The sequence below is a fragment of the Sarcophilus harrisii genome, chromosome X (assembly GCF_902635505.1).
Source record: "Sarcophilus harrisii chromosome X, mSarHar1.11, whole genome shotgun sequence".
Lineage (NCBI taxonomy): Eukaryota > Metazoa > Chordata > Mammalia > Dasyuromorphia > Dasyuridae > Sarcophilus > Sarcophilus harrisii.
The window spans coordinates 82,536,972-82,556,349 of NC_045432.1; the positions used below are offsets into that span (position 1 = coordinate 82,536,972).

General features: G+C 58.8%; 3 protein-coding genes and 1 long non-coding RNA gene across 5 annotated transcripts in view; 2 read left to right on the forward strand and 2 right to left on the reverse strand.

Moving 5' to 3' along the window:
- Positions 1-15,633, reverse strand: part of LOC111721624 (kallikrein-6) — a 41,306-nt gene extending 25,673 nt beyond the window's left edge. Inside the window, exons 1-4 of the mRNA XM_023507103.2 lie at positions 15,293-15,633; positions 14,984-15,212; positions 14,690-14,825; positions 14,165-14,412 (exon numbers count right to left, since the gene is read on the reverse strand). Coding sequence (XP_023362871.2) covers positions 14,165-14,412; positions 14,690-14,825; positions 14,984-15,212; positions 15,293-15,412 — 733 coding nt within the window. The 5' untranslated portion in view covers positions 15,413-15,633. The remainder of the gene's footprint in view (positions 1-14,164; positions 14,413-14,689; positions 14,826-14,983; positions 15,213-15,292) is intronic.
- On the forward strand, positions 3,510-4,807 carry LOC116420179. 2 transcript variants are annotated; one of them, XR_004230455.1, is made up of 3 exons: positions 3,510-3,602; positions 4,026-4,091; positions 4,736-4,807. It is a non-coding gene; the product is annotated as an uncharacterized LOC116420179 (long non-coding RNA). The 2 variants fall into 2 exon arrangements; XR_004230454.1 differs by having other exon boundaries at positions 4,714-4,801.
- Positions 5,768-7,448, forward strand: LOC116420178 (RIB43A-like with coiled-coils protein 1). The gene is made up of 4 exons (XM_031944317.1): positions 5,768-5,832; positions 6,471-6,589; positions 6,892-7,276; positions 7,357-7,448. Exons 3-4 carry the CDS (start codon positions 7,023-7,025, stop codon positions 7,436-7,438), a joined length of 336 nt encoding a protein of 111 aa, XP_031800177.1. The 5' UTR covers positions 5,768-5,832; positions 6,471-6,589; positions 6,892-7,022; the 3' UTR covers positions 7,439-7,448.
- On the reverse strand, positions 15,550-18,189 carry LOC111721625 (basic proline-rich protein-like). Its single transcript, XM_031945105.1, has 5 exons — positions 17,948-18,189; positions 16,388-17,283; positions 16,115-16,286; positions 15,676-15,933; positions 15,550-15,562 (listed from the first exon to the last, which is right to left on the reverse strand). Exons 1-5 carry the CDS (start codon positions 18,187-18,189, stop codon positions 15,550-15,552), a joined length of 1,581 nt encoding a protein of 526 aa, XP_031800965.1.
- Between the last annotated feature and the right edge of the window lie 1,189 nt (positions 18,190-19,378).

The window sequence follows — 19,378 nt, forward strand, 5'->3', positions numbered from 1 at the left end:
TCCCACTGTTTCCGGGGCATAAAAGCCCGGTTCTCAGACAGAGGAGATCCATGAGACCAGAGGCCTGCTCTGAGGCCCTGACCTGCAGGCAGGCCCCAAGTCTGTTCAGAGGGCTCTGCTGTCACACACAGGACTCAGGAGTTGAGCCAGGCTGGCATCTAGATCTCCCATGAGGCCAAACATCAGCCCCTCAGTGACAGCACAGTCCCTTGCCGGAAGAGCCGGTGATCTCTTCCCCGACCAAAGGCCTTGGCAACGTGTGCACTAGACTCTCCTTGGACTGCCTACTGAATGTGCTTTGTCCAGAAGCTAGCTCTGGAGCGCCCTCAAGTGCTGGAGGCAGGGCCAATAATAAAGGGCACTGAAAGCCAAAGGGCAAAACCCTCAAATCCCCAGCAACCCCAGCTTAAGCCCTTCCCAGAAGGCTTGTGGACTTAGGCTCAGCTGGTTCCGTCCCTGAGCTGCAGATGCCAGGCTTGCCCCTGGGGCCAAGAACCAGGCTCAGACCTCTCCAGCTCCTTGGAAGCACCACTCTGAGCTGGCACAGATGCCTGTCCCCCTTACCACCTAACGTTTCCCAGAACTCGTCCCAAAGATTCTTCTTGTCAGAAGCAAAAATGTTTCTAACCCCAATTGTGCTCAATTTCTGCTGCCTGAAGCATTACTCTCCCCAAATCTCTTTGGCCCAGTGTCCCATAGCTCAGGTCTGGCCAGTGGAGGGGACGGGGAGCCCTGGCTTTCTGGTGCCGCCAAGGCGACTGGGCTTCTCCTTCCAGAAAGCCTTGCGCCCCAGCACCCTCCCTGGCCTGGCCCCAGTCAATGAGTCAATCTCAGTAACAGCTTCCCAGGCATAAATGCTGGACAGTTCCTGGAAGCCTCTCTGAAGAGGGTGGAATGACCCAAGCTGCAGCTAGATGCCAGGCCCACCTGTGTTCTTATGTGGAGAACGGAGACTTGGGGAAGAGCCCTTTGAGATGATGATGATGATACAGCTAGCAGAGGGAATGTGGAAAGTTCTGAGGCAGGCCCGTGAGAATTTTATGTGAAGTTTCTAGATAAGGAAAGAAGGCGCTTCAGCTCAGGTCTCTGACAACAGGCCCAGCCTAGCCTGCCTCTTCTCGGCCAATGAACCCCACAGGGGTCCCACAGTACACAAAGCACTGGGCCTGGATCGTGGGCAAGCCCATCTCACTTCCATTTTATGCCTCAGTGGCCCGAGCTATTAACACGAGGGTCGGAGTGACAACGCCCCTCCCAGAGTCATCATGAGGATCGAATGGAAAGCACTTAGCCAGTGGTAACCTCAACCCTACACTGAACTTTCTCCCCCTGCTGTGCTGCTCTCCTAACCTTGTTTCATTGGCTATCATCTTCTGGGGAGAGGGACCTATACCCACCTGCCGTCCCTCCCACCAGCTGGGCCAGGTTCTCATCACTGAGCTCCGGCTGGCACATGGCAGGAAGGTAGGAGACTCCAATTAAATAAGAGGCAGTCCCAGCCAGCCTGGCCCCACTCTCAAATTACTGACTTTTCCATCCCTTTCTTCAATGCCAACTCCCACATGGGAACGCCCTCCCACTCCTCTTTCAGCCTCTTCTTCTGGAACTCCAGGCTGGCATTGGGTAGTTGGGGATTTCCAAATCTCAGGCACTGGGCCTCCCAATGAGGGGCACTGGGCCCAGTAGCCCACTTAGCACAGGGCCACGAAGCTGGCCAGCTAGAGGGCTTCTGACTTAGATTACACCTTCAGCACTTTAAAGGTATAAGCAGGCATTTTTTTTTTGAGAGGACCCAGCCTCCCCACTTTACAACAGTAGCCACCCTTCAAACTCTAGCTTCATCTGGGCCCACTCGCCCACAGCCTCCAACTCACATTCCCCACACCTTTAGTGTACATATGGCATATATTTAAGGCTCATTTTTTTAGCTGTTGGGGTACATGTGTATGTGTGCACGTGCAAATGTGTTCTATAGCGAGATGGGGGCACCACAGGACTTTTAGCCATTACTTTGTTCAACCACTCCCTTTTAGAAAGAAGGAAACAGGCCCGGAGATCCGAGGCAGCTGACTCCAGTGGGCTCTCCAGCCTGGCCAGAGCTCTGGCCCTCTAGGCTCTCTTCTTTTTCAGCTCCATTTTGGCCTCGTCCGTGTTCCTCTGCCAGCTCCCATCTCCCGGCTGGCACGCCGGCCTCCCTTGCGGCACAGCGAGGGCCGCTTTGTCGTCATCCTTCACCGCTGCCTCAAGGAGCATCAGGAGACTGCGCCTTCCCGAGAAAGAGCAGGGCCCCAGAGCACCCCAAGCGGAAGGGGAAATAAACGGAGAGCAACTGCTAGCTGAGTCCGAGGGAGGAGCGAGGGAGAAGGAACAGGCTTTGTAGGGCACCCGACTTGGCCAAGTTCCTCCTTAGTTTCTGGAGGGAAAAGGGCAGCCGCCAGGTGGGAAGCTCCCGAAAGGGTGCAGGAGAACACGCCCACCCGTGCCTGCGAACTCCTGCGGAGAGAGCCCGTCCCTGGCCTTCCCCTCTTCTCTCAGTCTCGGGCTGGCGCCTAGGCCTTGGCTCGCTTCCTAAACAAAGCCACGTGTCCCCACAGTGCGCTTCCTCTCCCTTCACCCCGCTCTTCCCCTCCCTCCCCCACCCCGGCAGAGGTTCCCCAATCGGCAGTTTCCCTCAGCTCCGAAACTCCTCCCGACTGGAGCAGGGCAGGACTTCAGAAGGGAGGAAGTGGGGGGCAGGGAGAGGTGTCGCCAGGAGGCGGAGCCCCTAGGGCGACTTCCGTCTGGGCAGGGACACACTTCTTAAACTAGGGGAGCAGGGCGGCCATCTGCGCCTCGGGGCCGGGGTCGACTCGTGCTATACCCCTACCTGAGCCGTTCGGGCCGGAGAGGACGCGAACCTCTAGAAGGGCCTACCCAGTGATGTGCCAACCTTCGAGGGCTTTGGAGTTCTCGATTCGGCGTAGTGCTGGAGAACCCGCGGCACAGGGGGGGGGGAAAGCGAAAGGGTAAAGAGCAGGGTGGGTGACGAGACCTAGAAGCCGGCGCAAACACTGGGCCGGCGATCGCAAGCGCTACCTAAACCGCGCGAGAAGAGTCGCGTGCGTGCGCATTCGGGAAGGAACAGGCTAGACACCGGAACACGGACTCCAGAATTTAGCTTTCGTGCTGCGCGTGCGCAAACGAGCAGGCCGAAGGCGAAGGACTTTATTAGCACGAACTCAAAGCGCTCTGGGCCTTCTTGGCGCTCCTGCGCCGGCGCGCGGTCCAGAATGAGGCGGTCCGGGGAGGAGATGGCCCAGCTCGCCTCCTCCCGTCTGTGTGAAGGCTCTGGGGAGACTCAGGTTCTGTTCCCGAATCGGCTCCAAGGTCTCTCGAGACGAGGGAGGGGCCTCAGCGAACTGGGAAGAGAAACCGGGAAAAGCTTCTCTTTCCAATGTAGGGCAGGCTAGACCGGAAGGGGCGAGGGAGGGGCTCCTGGCTCCCACCGGAACTCACGCAATAATCCCCCTTTGTTCACTGCCATGGCAACGGTGACGCTGTCTCTCGTTATTTAACCGCGGGAGCAGACAACTCTCCGGAGTCGGAGCTAGCCCGCTCGGGAGGTGAGGACGTGGGGAGAGGGCTGGGGACTGACAAACGGCGGAAAGGGGTTACCTGGCCTGGGCGGGGCGTGAAAGGAGGGAGGCGGCACCGAGAAAAGGGAGACCGTATGGATTGGACCTGGGCCGCTAGGGGACCTTCGCCAACTAGGGCCCCTATCCCCCAAAATTCTATAGCCCACAGAAACATGCCATCGCTTTCGGTACACCATGGGAGGTTAGACTTAAAGACAAAGACTCTGAGGGCCATCGAGTCCCAACTTACTGGGTAGGGGAGGGCATTGAGAGCTAGAGAGGACAGTGACTAGGCCAGCATGGCAAAAGCAGTCAAAGCTCTAGTCAGGATGGGATCCCAAGGCCAGAGCGCTGGACTGGGAGGTAGGAGCCGGATCACAGTCCCAACTCTGTTCCCTTCTCTTCAAGTAGACATCGAGCCGAGAGTGGTTTCAGAATAGTGGAGGACGTTCTGAAGCGCGCATTGAGCAAATTCAGGTGAGTCTCCCCAGCTGAGCCTGGCTCCCAGCCTCATCCCTCAAATGAAACTGTCCTGTCCAAAACTAGCCCACTGAAGTCAGGGACGTTTTCTCAGGTCTCAGCTGCCTGCTGCCCATCCTGGTGGGCACCTCAGCTCATTCCTTCTAGAGCTACTCACTACTGGGGTGGCCGCCCTCCACGTCCACAGGCAGAGCTCCTTCCAGGCTCTTCACTGGGCCTACTGCTCACTTCCCATGTTCTGGCTTCCTCAGTTCAGTCCTGTATTTCTAACGGCCACCAAGTAATTAGCAACCACAGGCATCCCAAACTCTGTGATTCCAACCTTTCTTTCTTCAAAGCATAGTTGAGGGGCCCTGGGCTTAGCCCCCAGGATAACAGAGAAAAGACAAAAAGCCTGCCCCGAGGCAACCCGGCACCCACTGGATCCGAACAAAGCTCTAGGCTGCCGCCCTGGGGAGAATTCCCAGGTGCCTCTCCTCATTCTCTCCTTAGCATCCTAGCTCTTTGACACGACTTGGTATTTCCTTACCAGTTTAAAAGTTATGGCCCCTGAAAGAATACAGTCCCTAAAAAGCAGCTGTTCCATCTGTGCCTATTAACTGTTTGTTGAATTGACTAGTAATCACAAGGGCTCCTTGCAGCTCCTCTGATCTGTAACAGCAGTCCTTCCAGCCAGAAGCTTGCGAAGGAGCTCCAGGAACAGCAGAAATCCCTAAGTGCTCCTTGTGTCTCTCAGTATCAAGGTAGGATGTTCAAAGTAGACATCCAATCTGAACAGAAGCAGGCTGTGGCCATTGAAGCCCGAAGAACCTGAGAAAACAGAGGCAGAGCCGAATCTTTAATGTTCAGAACCAAGTGATTGGGGTGAGTTTCCTAAGGTAGCAGAAATCAATCCATCTCTGTGAGGAAGAAGGTCCAGGCCCAGGGCACTTTCCCCACCTAAGAGCAGTTTAGCATCTAACTCATTTCCTTATTTTATAGAGCTGGAAACTGAGGCTAGATTGAGTTGGCTCATGTCCCATTGGAAGGGAGGCGGGCAACAAGAGCTGACTAGAAGCTGGGCCTCCAATTTCTGGTGGCTCTTGCCCTGCTGCTCCTTTCCCTTTCTCCCCTTCCGTCCAAGGCCCAAAGGTCTCCCTGGAGGGAAAGAACTAACCTGGTCCACCCTGATCCTAAGCCCATCCAACTCCCAGCTAGCAATTTAAAGCAGCAGAGGGGTTCTTGAGTGGAATTACTCCTTGATCTGTGGCAGGTGGACATGGAAGCCTTAAAAACCAGGTGATGGAACGAAGAAGAGAGAGGATGCTGAGCGGCTCGTGAAGAAGCTTTTGGTAAGAGCCCGGGGTCTGCCTCGAGGGTCCAAAGAGGAACCCTTGACCACCTATAACCGGTTCTTCCTTCCAGATGCTAACTGTGTCCAGTGTGACTTAATGGCCCAAATGCTGGAGAAGGAGGAAGGCAGCGTGCCCGACAGGTAGCTCAGCAAGTACAGGCCTTTCGTGAGAAGGAGCAGCAGCCCCAACGCTGCAGAGAGTTTGACCGTCTGACCAGCCAGAGTGCAGAAAAAGCCAGTAAGAGTGGGTGACCAGGACCCTGCTGTGGACCCTCCAGCATGCAGTACTTTGGGGAAGATCTGAACTGCACTACACGCCGACGTCTACAACAAGAACAATCCGTCGTGATTTGGGCTGTCAGTGGGAGGAGCACCTCCAGGCCAAGAGGCAGGAGAAGTACTTGGGTGAGTGGGGCAATGGGGGCAGAGCCTTTCCTTCTCTTTCTACCAGCTAGGGATGTGTGGTAGGAGCAAATGCTCCCAGGGTGGACAGCACAAATCTCAGCTCTGCTCCTCTAACCTTGGCAAGGCACTGCTGGTCAGAGCCAGACCCCTGTGCTAGCTCCTGGGGCCCTCTGTTGTCAGGCCGGCCCTTTGTTCAGCCGTTGCCGTCATCCACTCATTGGCCCAAGATGCTAGGCCCGAGCACTCAAATCCAGAAACCTATTAGCTGGGGGATTCTGGGCAAGTCACTTCATCTGTCTGCCTCAATTTTCTCAACTGTAAAATGGAGGACAGCACCTTCCTCCCTCCCAGTGGCGTGTTGACTCTGTGGTGCTTGCTAGATCGAGGTCTCCTAACCCGCTTGTTTTTCCCTTCTCCCAAGCCCCCACTGAAGTCCTCTACATCATAAGGCCGCCGATCTACCCCACCCACCTCTCTTCTGTACTGTTAGCCTTCAAGTTGGCTTCCCAAAATGACTTCAAATGGTCTTTTTTCCTGCCGTTAAGATCAGTCACAAAAGTAAAACAAACTGAAGTAATAATCCCTCCCCCAAATCTGTGTTCACTGAATCGGTTGCTCAGTTCCCTCCCTCCCTCCAGATATTTTAGAGGGCCAGAGGCAGATAGAGATGGATCTACGCGCTGTTCACCTGGACGAACTGGAGGCTACCCACCGTAGAGTCAAGGATGTAGCCATGGCAAATTACAACAGGACTCAGGTACCGTGGCCTGGTTATTTGAATCCAAACTTTCAGAAATCCTGCTTGGGAACACAAATCCCTGCCAGCCTGATGCCATTCAGAATTGGCAGAAGGGCAGACCCCATTACAGGAGGGCTCCAGAATCTTAGAGAAAGCTCCTGGCTCTGAGGAGGGTTTGGGCAAGGATGCCAATCCTGGGGCTGTGGGCTTACTTAGGTCACTTTGGGGAGGCCCTTCCACTCTATGAGCCTGGGTGGGCAGCACCCTAGGGCCATGGTTAGGACAACCCCTAATAGGCCTGATTTCCTGCCTTCCCACAGGCCACAGAAATGGACATACAGCAGCAGCTGGCTCGCCAGAGGGAGCAGGATGATAACCTCACTGAAATCTATAATCATCTGACCAGTGACATGCTGACTGAGAAGCGCCTCGCCTCCTCAAAGTCACAAAAATGATCCAGAATCACTGGAAGGGCATGAGTCCTGAGCAAATAGCCGCCATCCAGAAGGAACAGGCAGTACAACGCCTTGAAGCCCAACACCGGCGGAAGGCCGAGAAGCGCCAGGAAGCCGAGTGGGCCTGTCGGGAGCAGATGGCTGCTCAGACTGCTTGCCAGCTGGAACACGAGCAGCAGGTCCAAGCACAGAAGCTGCGTCGGGACCTGGATGCCTACAACAAGGAGCTGGCTCAAGAGCAGCAGGCCAAGTGAGTGAGGACGGAGGAGAAGGAGGGTGGGGCGAGGACCCGAGTGAGGGCCCAGAGCTGACACAAGCTTTACCTTTCAGAAAGGACTACCTGGATAAAGTGGTTTACACCAACGAACCCACATCCCAGTTCTACCTGCAGTTCAACACCAGCAGCCGCTGAGTTGGGAGGCCCAGCCCTAGCATGTGGAACTCGGCTAGGGCAGGAGTGGAATTCCGTGAAAAATAAAGGGATTTTGGGGATCCACATTGTCATTATCAGCACATGCTCCTTCTCAACTCTGTGGGACAGCAGAGCTGAGAGAAATCACCTTTATTAGGCACTAGAGGTTAAGGCATAGAAGACAGAGGCCCTGGGGGCCCTTGTAGCCAGAGGGAGGCCAGCGCTGGCACCCAAACCCTAGGCCTCCAGCGTTAGGGCTGCATGCGGATACCTCCGTCCAGACGGATCACCTCACCGTTGAGCAGGGATTTTCTACCACGGCCTGCACGAGGTGGGCATACTCTGCTGGATCTCCCAGGCGGCTGGGGAAGGGCACCTGACGAGCGAGGAAGGAGCGGACTTTCTCTGGGAGTCCCAACAGGAGGGGTGTTTCAAACAGTCCTAGAAAATAATTTACCAAGTGTCCACTGTGTGCCAAGCACTTGCCCTCAGTTGATCCTGATGGTAATCCGGGGAGGGAGGTGGGTGGTGCTCTTCAAGACAGAAGGTTCTGTGGCTTGGCCGTGATCAGCCACCATAACTCGGGCCGAGTTGCAACTGACTCTAGGCCCAACTTCACCCTAGTACAGTGCTCTTAAGGCAAGTGGGGTTTTGAAATTTTGAGGCCGCTAGTTAGCCCTGTCCCAAGAGTTCTGACTTTAGCCTAAAGTCTCTCCCTGCCCCTCAGTTTTCCCTGACAAAAGTGGGGGAGGGGTATTGGACCATCCCTGAAGACCTCTTTAGGGTACATTTCTACTTCCTCAATTCTGAGAAATGAAAAGTTGGCCTGCTCGGAGCTGGGGAAGAGAGGGAAGTTGGAGATACCGAACCTACCTGGAGCAATGGTGACTCACCCGATCCCCATGGGGGGCCAGGTCCCGGGCCACAGGCAGGGTCATCCCCACAATGGCCCCTTTGATGCAGAATATGCAACCTGTCCAACCTGGGAACAAGGTGTGAAAGTGAATTGACTGTAACTGGGTCCCCAGGCTCATGCGGGAGAGGGAGGTGGTAGGCGTACTTGGCTCCTCAAAGGCAGCCACGCTGGCTGTATTGATGATGACACCCTGGTGGCCACCTCATCGGGCTATTCTTCCCCATCTCCCCGGCAGCAAGGCGGATCATGTTGAAGGTGCCTGATCAGGGTTGACTCTGGGGGTGGGGGGTGGGGAGAGAAGGGGGAGACGACTCAGTCTTGGGCTCAGTTTTAAAGCCCGCCTTTGGTAGCTAAGTATGCCTTACAGCCTCCTCTCCTCACATGAGCCTCAGGCCTAGGGGATCAAGGCTTCCAGCCCTTGCCCCTCTCCACCTCTGCTTCTGGGAAAGTTAGATCCCCTGTGGGGCCCCTTGATCCCCTGGGGCACACTGGACATACCTGGATCACCTTCTGGAAGGCCTCCAGGGAGTGTGCTTCGTTCTTCCTGGAAGTTGTAAGTCTTGGAGGCCACGGCTATGCCAGCGCAATTAACGGCAATGTCTATGCGGCCAAATTTCTCCCGGGCCAAGGTCAAGGCCCCTGCACCTCTCCTTCGGAGGTTACCTTGGTGGAGGAAAGGGGGCATCAAGCTTTCACCACCCAGGGTTAGTAAGGCCTGCCCTCCTCCACCCCCCACCAACTGGGGAAGAAGGGCCGGCTCCTACTGAGGCCGGCTCGCCTGGTTCTCTGGGCAAGCTGGCCCTTTTAGAAGCCGGACTCCTGTGCCCACCCACCCTAACCCACTTCAAGTCGGGGAGTGGATGCAACGTACGTCGGTGGGGGGCGAAGGCGCAGGAAGGACCGCAGCTCCTTTGCCAGTGCTTCGCCAGAGCTGTGGGGCAAGTCCACGATGACAGCCTCGAGCCTCGTTCTTAACCAGTCTCCCTGACCGTGGCCTGGCCCAGGCCTGATGCCCCGCCTGTCACCACACCAACCATGCCCTGCAGGAAGCAGTCAGTGAGGAAGGAGGGGAGGGGAAGAAGAAAGTAGAAAGCCCCCCCAGCCTATTAGTTCCTCTGGCCGGGAAGGTGGTAGGGGGAGGAAGAGGCGACGGCAGCTTCGTCCGCTCCGAGTCGATGGGATCGGAAAGGCTCTGATCACACAGAACAGCAGAGCTCCCAAATTACTGAGGGGAACAGGCTAAACTCAGCAAGGTCAAGTGATTAGGCCAATGGCGCGGCGTTTGGGCCGTAAGCCACACGTCCCCTGCATGGATCGGGCCCCAACCCCTTAATCGAGAGGAATGCCCTCCCCTGCCCTACTAGCCCAGGGCACGAGGCGATCGGAGGGTACCTTCAGGCTGCGGAGTCCCTCGAGTCGCCGCCATAGCTCAGACGCAGGTCCCCGCGCTCCGCTGCAAGGGAACCAATGGGCTCGGGGAGGAACTGAACCGAAGAAATAGGGGAAGGGCGGGCTCAGGAGCAGCCGCTGATTGGCTGGGAGAGGAACTGAGCCGCAGAAATAGAAGGGCGGGGCCAGGAGCCACCGCTGATTGGCTCAGATCCACAAGGGGAGGGAGCAGAAAAGGAGCTGACCTATTCCTCGACGCCCTGCTCCATGTCTAGGAAATTGCGGTAGCCAATGGGCGGGGAAGAGGCCGCGGAGCCGCCGCGATTGTCCTGGATTTTGCAGAGGGGCGGGAAGGGAGGGGAGAAAGGGAAAGGAGACCTTCTTCCAGCGGCCCCCCCGCCCGCGGAAGTAGCAAAGGCCCCTGGGAGGGGGAGTCCACCAAGCCGCCGCTGATTGGTTCGTGAGCGCGACTTTCGTGGCCTGACAGCCCTGGGGCAGAATGGAAGAAAACGCCAAGGAGAAACGCTGATTGGCCTGCTCTGCCCCTTCGCTGTCAAACTACTCAGATGAACGGGAAGAGAATAAGATTTATTGGAGGGGTGGGAACGGCGTGGGGAATGAACAAGGCCTAAAGGAGCTTGAGAAACTGGGGAGGGGAACAGCAATGAACAAGCTTACATAATAAACAAACTTGAGAAATAAATTTATTGGGGAGGACGGCAATGAACAAGTCCTAAACGAGCTTGAGAAATAAATTGACTGGGGTGGGGGAGCGGTGGCAATGAACGAGCCATAAACAAGCTTGAGAAATGGATTGGGGAGCAGTAATGAACAAGTCCTAAATAATCTTGAGAAATAAGATTTATTGGGGGCAGGCAATAAATCGGATTTAAGTCGGATTTAAAGTGAATTCTTTCCAACCTTCAAAGTCCACATAGGAAGAAGGGGGCAAGGGGGCTTAAGGGAGCTGGGGACCCTGGTTCTAGCTAGGGGAGTGGGGCCAGAAGATAATTTGACCTTGGGTCAATCCTCAGCAGCGCTGTACCCCAACACACACCACAGGTAGCTCATACTTGCAGACACAAGTGGGGCTGTATCTTCAGGCACAAAGGCTCTAGCATTTACCAGCTTTCTTTAGTACTTGAAGGAGGGGCAATTGGGATGCTCTTCTTTGCTATCTCCTTTACCCCTCTTGAATGATCTGCACGAAGACTCCTGGCAGACTTTTACCTGCTCACGCTGGGGCTCTTGCTACTTTATATTTGATTCTGGAGGTGTGAAGGAGCCACTGAGCTTACTGAAGAGCGGGCACCTAGGTGGTTACACCTGTGCTTCAGGAAAATCACCTTGGTGACTGAATGGAGGATGGACTGGAGTAGGGAGAGATTTGAGGCTGGTGGATTACACTCCCCCACCCTAGCAGTGACTGCAGGGCTCCAGGCTTGAGGAGATGGAGGGGCCTGCATGTAATGTTCCGGTTGGTTTTCTGAGGTCTCTGGACCAGGCTTCGTTTCAGCAAAGTGACCACCACGAGACTAGCTAACTAAACTAGACCTAGACCTAGGTGTTAGAGTCCAAATTCTTTATTATCTCCTTCACACTCTAGTTTCCTGCCTGGGGCTGGGCCAGCTTTCTTGAGGTTCTCTGAAATGTGTCTTGGTTTCTGTGGGGGAGGCAGGGGTATGCCACCACAGTCTCTGTCTTGAGTCTCTCCGAGTCTAGGAGCTTATGCTCCAGTCTCCAGTCCTTGGGCTTCGAGTCTGTCCGTGGCCTCGGAAATCCTCTCTATTACAATTAAATCCATTCGTCACACTGCGTATAAGCCAATCACATCACTAGGGAACCATTATTTGTTGTAAGATTAATTCAGTCATACTGAACTAGAGAACTATTATTCACCATGCTAAACTAGATAACCATTGTCTTATCGATTCCACTCAGCACCTTGTGAGAATCCTAGTTTCAGAGTTCTGGCCCATTCCACCTGCACCTACAGATAGGAGAGGTATCAGAGAGGAGGCGGCCTTTGGAATAAGGGGTGGGGTGGGGTGGTGGCAAGGAGATCGTGGTTTGGGATGACATTTAGCCCAAGAGCTCAAAGGACTGGAAGGGTGGCAATGTCACTGGCTGGGATCTGTAGGAGGTAGCATTGAGAACAGCTTGACCCTTGCCCGGTGCTTGGGCCAATCAAGTCCCAGCTTTATCCCCACCTCCTAACTGGTGGAGTGGCAGGGGAGAATTGCAATAGATTCCTCTATTAGGGAAGAGCTTTGGGGGGTCACTGAGAGATGGGCCAAAAAGAATAGAGAAGAGGCTGTTCAATTTAGCCTCGAAAAGGTTTTTGATGACTGTGGAGGGCTGTTATTGAGGGTGATGGGTGTGTTTGTGTGGCTCTCTGCCCTTCACAGACCGAGTTCTTGGGCACCAGAAATTGCTCAATGTGACCTTGGAACCAGCACACACGAAATCAGATGTTTCACAGAGGGTGTGGCTTTATTTTTGGTAGGGGAAAGGGGTCATCAAAATACACTCGGGTTCCCTCCTGGTATGTCTCTGGTACAGCCTTGATCTTGCTCTCTTGGTAGAAGGAGCCTCTCATAGATATTGGAAGGAGAAGATAAGGGAGGACAGGGGAATGGTCTTCTCCCCTTGGGCTGTAGAGAGGCTGAACCCCATGGAGGCTTGGACCAGGGGGAGGCTGCAGGGTACGGCTGGATGGGTGCAGTAGTCGGTGTGGGGAAACGGTCCTATGCTCTCAGGAACTGCAGCCATAGGGTCAAGAGTAAGGTGAGGCCCAGAAGGCCCCTGGGCTCTGCCACTGCTGCAGACGTGGCAGACACGGGCTTGCCACTGATTGATTGAGCCAGATGTGGTCGGCCTGGGCAGAAGTAGTCTTGGAGATCCATGGGAAGTAAGGAGCCAGGAGGAAGGTAAGAGATCTGATGCTGGTGAGCCAGTCTGCCTCCAGGTTCCATTCTTACCCCGTGAGGGTACAACAGGGCACCGCTCTGGACCCATGAGAGTCCTGTGGCACAAACCTTAGTACCCTGAGGCTTGACATGTCAAGCCTTGGGAAGTTGAGCCCTCCCCTAGTTATAAGCCCAGTTCCCTGACCAACTTTTTTTCTTCTTTCCCATCCTCTCCCATTCCTCCATTGAGGTTGGGGCTCAGTTCTGAATCTTCCCTCTGCCCTCCAACCATGAGTGCAAACCCTGGGTGCCTGTGCTGCTCACCAAAGCCACTTGGTATTCTGCCCCCTAGGGGAGCCAGGATAGCACCGAGTTCCTGATGCTGCCAGGGGAGGTGGGCATAGGACTGAGCATCCTTCACCTGAACGTGCAGGGCTTGTGGGTTCTGGTCTGTTTCACCTGCAAACAGCCGGGAATCAATCTCCCGGCCCCATGGCTTTGGGTGTCAGCGGGTGAAGGGACTAGCGTTGAGCTGGAGGGAGGAGGTCATGGCTGGACGTCCTGAGGATTATGTAAGGGGGGGAGGGAGCAGGATGAGTAAAGGCAGAATCTCAAGGACTTGGGAGCGAGCCAAGGGCACATCTGCCTGGCATTGGACAGCAGAGGTTGCACATGCGCTCCGATGACTAAGGAGTCCGAGCTGCCGCTCCTCTGTGTGCCTCCGTGGAGGGGCAGGGTGCCGGGTGGCACTTTCTGAAGCTGCTGTTCTTGAACTGGCTCTCAGGGTTTTCCTTGTAATCCAGCTGCTAGCTAGGGCGCCTCCCTCCCCTGTTGCTTTCATCTGCCTCCTCCTTTCTCTTCTCCCCCTTCTTTCCTCTTCCCCTCTCTCCCATCATCTCTGGCACTCACTCTCCCTTTTTCCTTCCTCCTTCCACCCTTCCCCCTTCTACCTCCCCTCCTGCCCCTTCAACCAGCCCGACACCAGGGAGCACCGAGCATGGGAAAAGTGAGGGCACTGCCTCCCTCCGGCCTGCTCGGTCTCTGCTATCCCTCGGACCGTGTTCGGCCCTAACCCTTTTCTCCCCTTCTAGGGCCCACGGTTGTTGGGATGCTCTTTGTGAAGCAGGAGCTGGGGCTGTTATTTGCTTTAAGCAAACAGTAGGCACACCACAGTGGGCTGGCCGTGCTCCCAGGCTGCCACCCACAGGGTCATGGGGTCAGCGGAGGGGGTGCTATGTCCCGGAGGATCCACCAGCCAGAATGGGAACCTTCCTTTGGCCCGGCTCAGGGCAGATGGTCACGTGGCAAATACTGGTTAGAGGGTTCCCGAGGCCTCTTCTAAAGAGAACTCCCTAAGAGGCGCCCCGGCCTACACTTCAAGATCGCCTGGAAAGGCGAGCTGCCCATCGGTTGGTATGGACGCCCTCCTATCGCAGGTTCGGGGCCCAGTGCTGAGGACTCGTTCAGAGATCCGGTAGCCATGGGGCCCATGACGGGTCGAGTCCGGCTCACCCTCTCGGAGTTCTCGGGGCCCTGTGACCCAGCACTCAGCTTTGTTCACATCATCCACGTGGCTGATGGGGGCCAATAGCTGGCTGGAACCCAGGGGCTTCTGCAGGAGGAGGAGGGCCAGGTCATTCCAGGGGACCCCATCCACAAACTGGTAGCGCTCATGCAGGACCACGCTGGAGACGCGGGCGACGGTCATGTTGCCACCGGGCTGTGGCAGCCCCAGAAATACCGCCATATTCTCTGTCCTCCTGTCATGGGATGAGAAATTACAAGTCTTTACACCTTGAGCGCGCTGCCTGGATCTGTCCAATCGTGGGCTCTCTAAGTGACTTTAAGAGAACACTGGGTACCTTGCACGCTGTCCCCCCCAACATTAGTTACGTAAGGGACACGGGGCCTAGTTCTGCCCGCCACCTTTGAGCCCCGATTCGCCGAGGGACCCCCCTGGCCACCTCCTCTCTGAGGGATGTCCAAGCAAGCTGGCCCCACGAGGAGCCCCCCCCCTCCCGTCAGCTCAGCGCTCACATGTGCCGGATACAGTGGGCTGAGGTGAGGATCCAAGAAGGGCTGAGGATGGATCCGCCACAAAGTCTGCTGTCACAGGTCACGATCAGTGCTTGCCAGGGCATGGCAAAGCGCAGAGAAATCCGATTCACCAGGGCTGCACGTGGGCACAGGGGAGAGCGCGCATTGGTCAAGCCCCCTGCCTCAGACCCCGGGGTCTGGTCCTGCCCCGCCCAAGTCAGGGGCCTTCTTCCTCCTGGTTCTGTTTCCCCAGGCCTAGGAGCCCTGGTGGGGAGGGAGGGGAGTCTTACTCACCTTCAGGTTGGAGCAGGGAAGACAGGGTGGGCCTGGGGGCAGTCCGGACCCAGGGGGGGTGCTGAGATTTCGTGGAGGCCCTGAGCCAAAGGCTGAAGGGGTGGATGCGGCTGAAGACATAGGGCCGAGTGCAGGTCTCGTCAAAAGCGGTGAGGACCCCCATCTGGATCCAAGGGGTGTCCTCTGGGTGTGGCTTTGAGCGGCACATCAGCGGGGCTCCCAGGTCTCCCTATCAGGGGGAGGCAGGAGGTGGTGAGGGCCAGGGCCTGGGAAGGAAGGCAGCCTGGGCCAGTGGGGGGTGCTTATCACCTTGCAGCTGCTCTGGCCCGTCACCTTCTTGGCCTCCACACAGAAGGTCATGGAGCTCTCAATGGGCCAGAAGCGGGCACAGTTGCTGACCTCCACCATGTCCAGTGGCCGCTTCTGCATAGTCACCAGGTTGCCTGGATGGAACGGAGCACAAGGGGACAGAGGCTGGGGGCCTCTTACTCTTACCCCATGACCCGGTCTTGCTGAGCAAAGCCCTGGGGTTGGGGTTTTTTTTGCTACCTGGGTGACCTGGAGCCTCAGTTTCCACAGCTGAAAACAGGCAGAATGGCTCTTGATGGTCTGAAAGTCCTCTCCAACCCCAAATCTTGGGCCTCAGCACCCCGCCCCCCCCCCCCCGCCTTGCTCGGCTTTGGGCCCCAGACCACCCTTTGATAGGGTCCAGCCGGGACCCAGCGTGAGGGTTCCGCCGAGGTGTTGGGGCCCCTTGAGGGCCCCCGAGGCAACGGCCAGCTCGGGGCTGGAAGCGCAAGGGCTCCTTGAGCAGGATCAGGCCCAAGCCCGTGGGCCCTTCGAGCCCAAAGTACGGCAAGACCCGGTGGATGCCCACGAGCTGGGCCCGAACTTGGTCTTCCAAGTCGGTGACGCCGGCCTGGACCTGGGCCAGGGTTTCTGAATTCCGTCTGTGGGCAGCCGAGAAGCCTCTGTATTTGTGTGCACATGCAGGGGGGGGGGGGCGGGAGAAGGGGGCTATCTGGGACTCCCCCCACCCCGTTCCCTCAACAAAGGAAAATGAGTATTCCTTCCCGGCCCCAAGCCTTCTGCCAGGAGACGCCGGGGGGCTCCGCACTCCAGGAAACTCACATGAAGTTGGCGCAGCTGGCGGTGGTCAGGACCCACCATTCATTCAGGATGGAGCCCGAACAGAAGTGGGACAGGGAGAACTGCAAGGAGACCACCCAGGGGAACTCGCCTTCCTCGGCCTCCCAGCAGGTGGGGCACCGAGCCGCGAAGCCCGGACGCATGCCGCACTCGTCTGTCGGGGAAGAAGGCCGGGCCCCAGTGAGCTCGGGACCCCCACCTTGGGCCTCGGCAAGCCGCGGTGGCTGGAGAATCGCCCCGGGCCCCACCCCTCACCTAGCTCCTGCTCAGAGGACAAGGCCGTCTGGAAGAGCCAATAGGCTTGGAAACTGCTCCTCCAGCCCAGGCCCAAGCGACACTGGTCCAAGGTGACCCTGAGGGGTTGCTCCTGCTGCATCCGATGGTGGTCGGGCACAGGGCTCCTGGACCTAGAGGGTTCCGCCGGAGAGGAGAGACGGGCCGAGGAGGGAAAGGGGGAGGGAGCAGAGGAGGTTGGAAAGGACGAAGGGGCCAGTCGGCCCTCAGTGCTGGAAGGGCCGGCCCCTGAGGAGTCGCCATCGGGCTGGGATTTGGGCACCGATGGGCCCGAGGTTCCCCAGGCCAATGCCTGTAGAGCTCCGGAAAAGAGAGGAGGCTGTGAGTGAGCAGGGGCTGGGGGCACTGACTGGGACGAAGGGGGCAACACTGGGGAGAGGAATGGGCCCGGGTAGGTGAGGGAGCCGGAGAACAGAGCCAGGGAAGGCGGAAGGCGGTCACCGCTGGCAGTTCCTGGCAAGTTCCTCAGATCTAGTCCCTGTACCATAGCGGGAGCTGGGCCGGCCCAGGGGACGATGGCTTCAGAGGCCATCTCGCTCACGGGTCCAGGCCAGGGGACGATGGCTTTGACGATTGGGGCCGGAACGGTCCAAAACCCAGCTGCTTCAGCCACTGGCTGGGGCAGGGGTGCAGCAAGGCGGGCTCCTGGACTGCCCTCTGACTGGGGCTCAGCTGCGTGCTGAGGCCAAGGACCAGGTACTTCTGTGTCAGCCAGAGCCCAGGGCCCAGCCCCACCAGGAGCCCACCCCAGTCCCAGCGCTCGCCCGAAACCCAACCCCACCTTTCTGGGGCCACTTCTGAGTCGGGGGCCATCCAGGGTCCGGTTTGAGCAGCCGGATCCGGCCCAAATGTTTGGACTTGAGAACAGCCGGAACCGGAAGGGAAAAGCCAGGTCCAAACATCAGGCCGAGGAGCTGAGATCCGACAAAGGCCGGCGTTTGGGGGTTTGCCCCATCAGCGCCGGGGAGAGGGGACCAGATGGCCCGTGGGAGAGAGCGAGCCCAGGGAGCCCTGGGCTGCCGCCGGGGGGGTCAGGAGGCCTGGGGGCCAGGGAATTTTGCCAGTCTGGGGCGGGAGGCCGGGGGTTGGACCCCCGTTTCGGCCAGAGGGTCAGGGGCCGGGAGGTCTGGGGCCCTCCACTTGCTTGCCGGGGGGTCAGGGACCCTCTGGTTGCGGGCCAAGGGGTCAGGGATCTTCTGGTTGCTGGCTGGGAAGTTGGGGACCGGGAGGTCTGGGGCCCTCCACTTGCTCGGGGGGCCAGGGACCCTCTGGGCGGCCAAGGGTCAGGGGCGGGAGGTCGGGGCCCCCTTTGCTCCGGGGGGGCGGGGGGGGCCAAGGGTCAGGGACCCTCTGGCCAGGGGTCAGGGACCCTTGCTCCAGGGGTTGGAGGCCAGGAAGTCTGGGGCCCTCCACTTGCCCCGGGGCCAAGGACCCCCGGGTTGCTCGAGAGGCGGGGGCCGGGAGGTCGGGGCCCCTGCTGGGCCAGGGGGCCAGGGGCCGGGGAGACTGGGGGCCCCCCACCTTGCTGGCCGGGAGGTCAGGGGGCCAGGGGGTCTGGGACCCTCTGGTTGCTGGCCAGGGAGTCGAGGGGCCAGGGGACAGGGACCCCGGGGCTGGCCAGGGGCGGGGGCCGGGAGGCCCGGGAGCCCCCAGTTGCCGGGGGGCAGGGACCCTCTGGTCCGGGCCAACGGGTGGGGGGGGGGGGCCGGGACCCCCTGGGGCGGGGCCAGGGGCCGGGGGGCCGGGAGGTCTGGAGCCCCCATTGCCCCCGGGGGCGGGGACCCTCTGGCTCCCCAACGGCCCGGGGCCGGGGGGCGGGGACCCCCTGGGTTGCTGGCCAGGGGCGGGGGGCCGGGAGGTCGGGGCCCCAGTTGCCCGGGGGGTCAGGGGATCCTGGTGTGGCCAGGGGGTCGGGGGCCGGGAGGTCACCCCCAGTTACTCGGGGGGGCGGGACCCTTTTGCCAGCCAACGGGTCGGGGGCCGGGGGGTCAGGGGACCCTCTGGTTGCTGGCCAGGGGGTCGGGGGCCGGGAGGTCTGGAGCCCTCCAGTTGCTCGCCGAGGGGTCAGGGACCCCTGGCCTGGGGGGCAGGAGCCAGGGAACAGGGGCCCCTGATGCCCGGGGACCCAGCGGGGGACCACTGGGGCTGTCTGGAATCCGGGACTGGGGGCCAGGGAGTCTGGGGCCCCAGCGGCGGACGATCTGGGACCAGGGGATCCACTGGGGTGGTGCTGTTGCTGGCCGGGGCATCCGGGGCCCAGGGGGAGCTGCCTCAGGGACACCTGAAGGCCTGGCTTCTGGAGCAGTGTGCACTCTGGCTGCCTCAGTGACTGAGTGAGTCTCTAGTCGGGCTGGATTACCGACTGTAGGGCCCAAGGAGCTGGGACTCGGGCCATCCCTACGGCTGCTCGAGGCTCTGGTCTGGCTGTCTGCACCTCCTGCTGGGACGCGCCTCCGCCCGCAGCTAAGCGGCCTATGGCCGGATCACGGAGAGGCCAAGGAGGCCCGGGGTGGAGACGGGAGGTGGAGCTTCTGGCTGAGGGGGTTGGAGCCCCGGCCTTGGCAGCTGGCAGAGTCCCCAGAGGCAGAAACAGGGACTTGAACAAGTCCTTGGGGAGGCCCCGAGCGGTGGCCCAGGGGGGAACCCAAAGGGGAGGGCCCTGTCCGGGAGGAAGGGGATCCCCCGCCAGGCCCCTGGGGCTGGGAGTTGCTGGGAAGGGCCACTGGGCCCGCACAGAGCCTGCCCGCTGCTGGCCCCTCCAGGCAGGCATGGAGCTGGGCGCCCCGGGAAGCTGTGGGGACCAGAAGGGCCCAACCGGGGCCCGGGACCCGCCGCCCACAACCAGCCAACTGAGGGGCCGCAAGGACGGCCAGGATAGGTGCGGAGCAGGCTTTCCCGGGCTCGCCAACCAGCCCCACCAGCTCCCCGACGATTTCCAAAACGGCCACACAG

Bases quoted from the DNA above. Each gene is read 5' to 3' on its own strand.
- LOC116420178 (XM_031944317.1), top strand. From the start codon at position 7,023: ATGATCCAGAATCACTGGAAGGGCATGAGTCCTGAGCAAATAGCCGCC. The intron at 7,277-7,356 runs GTGAGTGAGGAC...TTTACCTTTCAG, and splicing joins GCTCAAGAGCAGCAGGCCAA to AAAGGACTACCTGGATAAAG.
- LOC111721625 (XM_031945105.1), bottom strand. From the start codon at position 18,189: ATGGGGGCTCCAGACCTCCCGGCCCCCCGGCCCCTGGCCCCGCCCCAG. The intron at 17,284-17,947 runs GTGGGGGGCCCC...GCTGTTCTCAAG, and splicing joins CTGACCTCCCGGCCAGCAAG to TCCAAACATTTGGGCCGGAT. The intron at 15,934-16,114 runs GTGAGTTTCCTG...GGCTGCCCACAG, and splicing joins GCCAGCTGCGCCAACTTCAT to ACGGAATTCAGAAACCCTGG.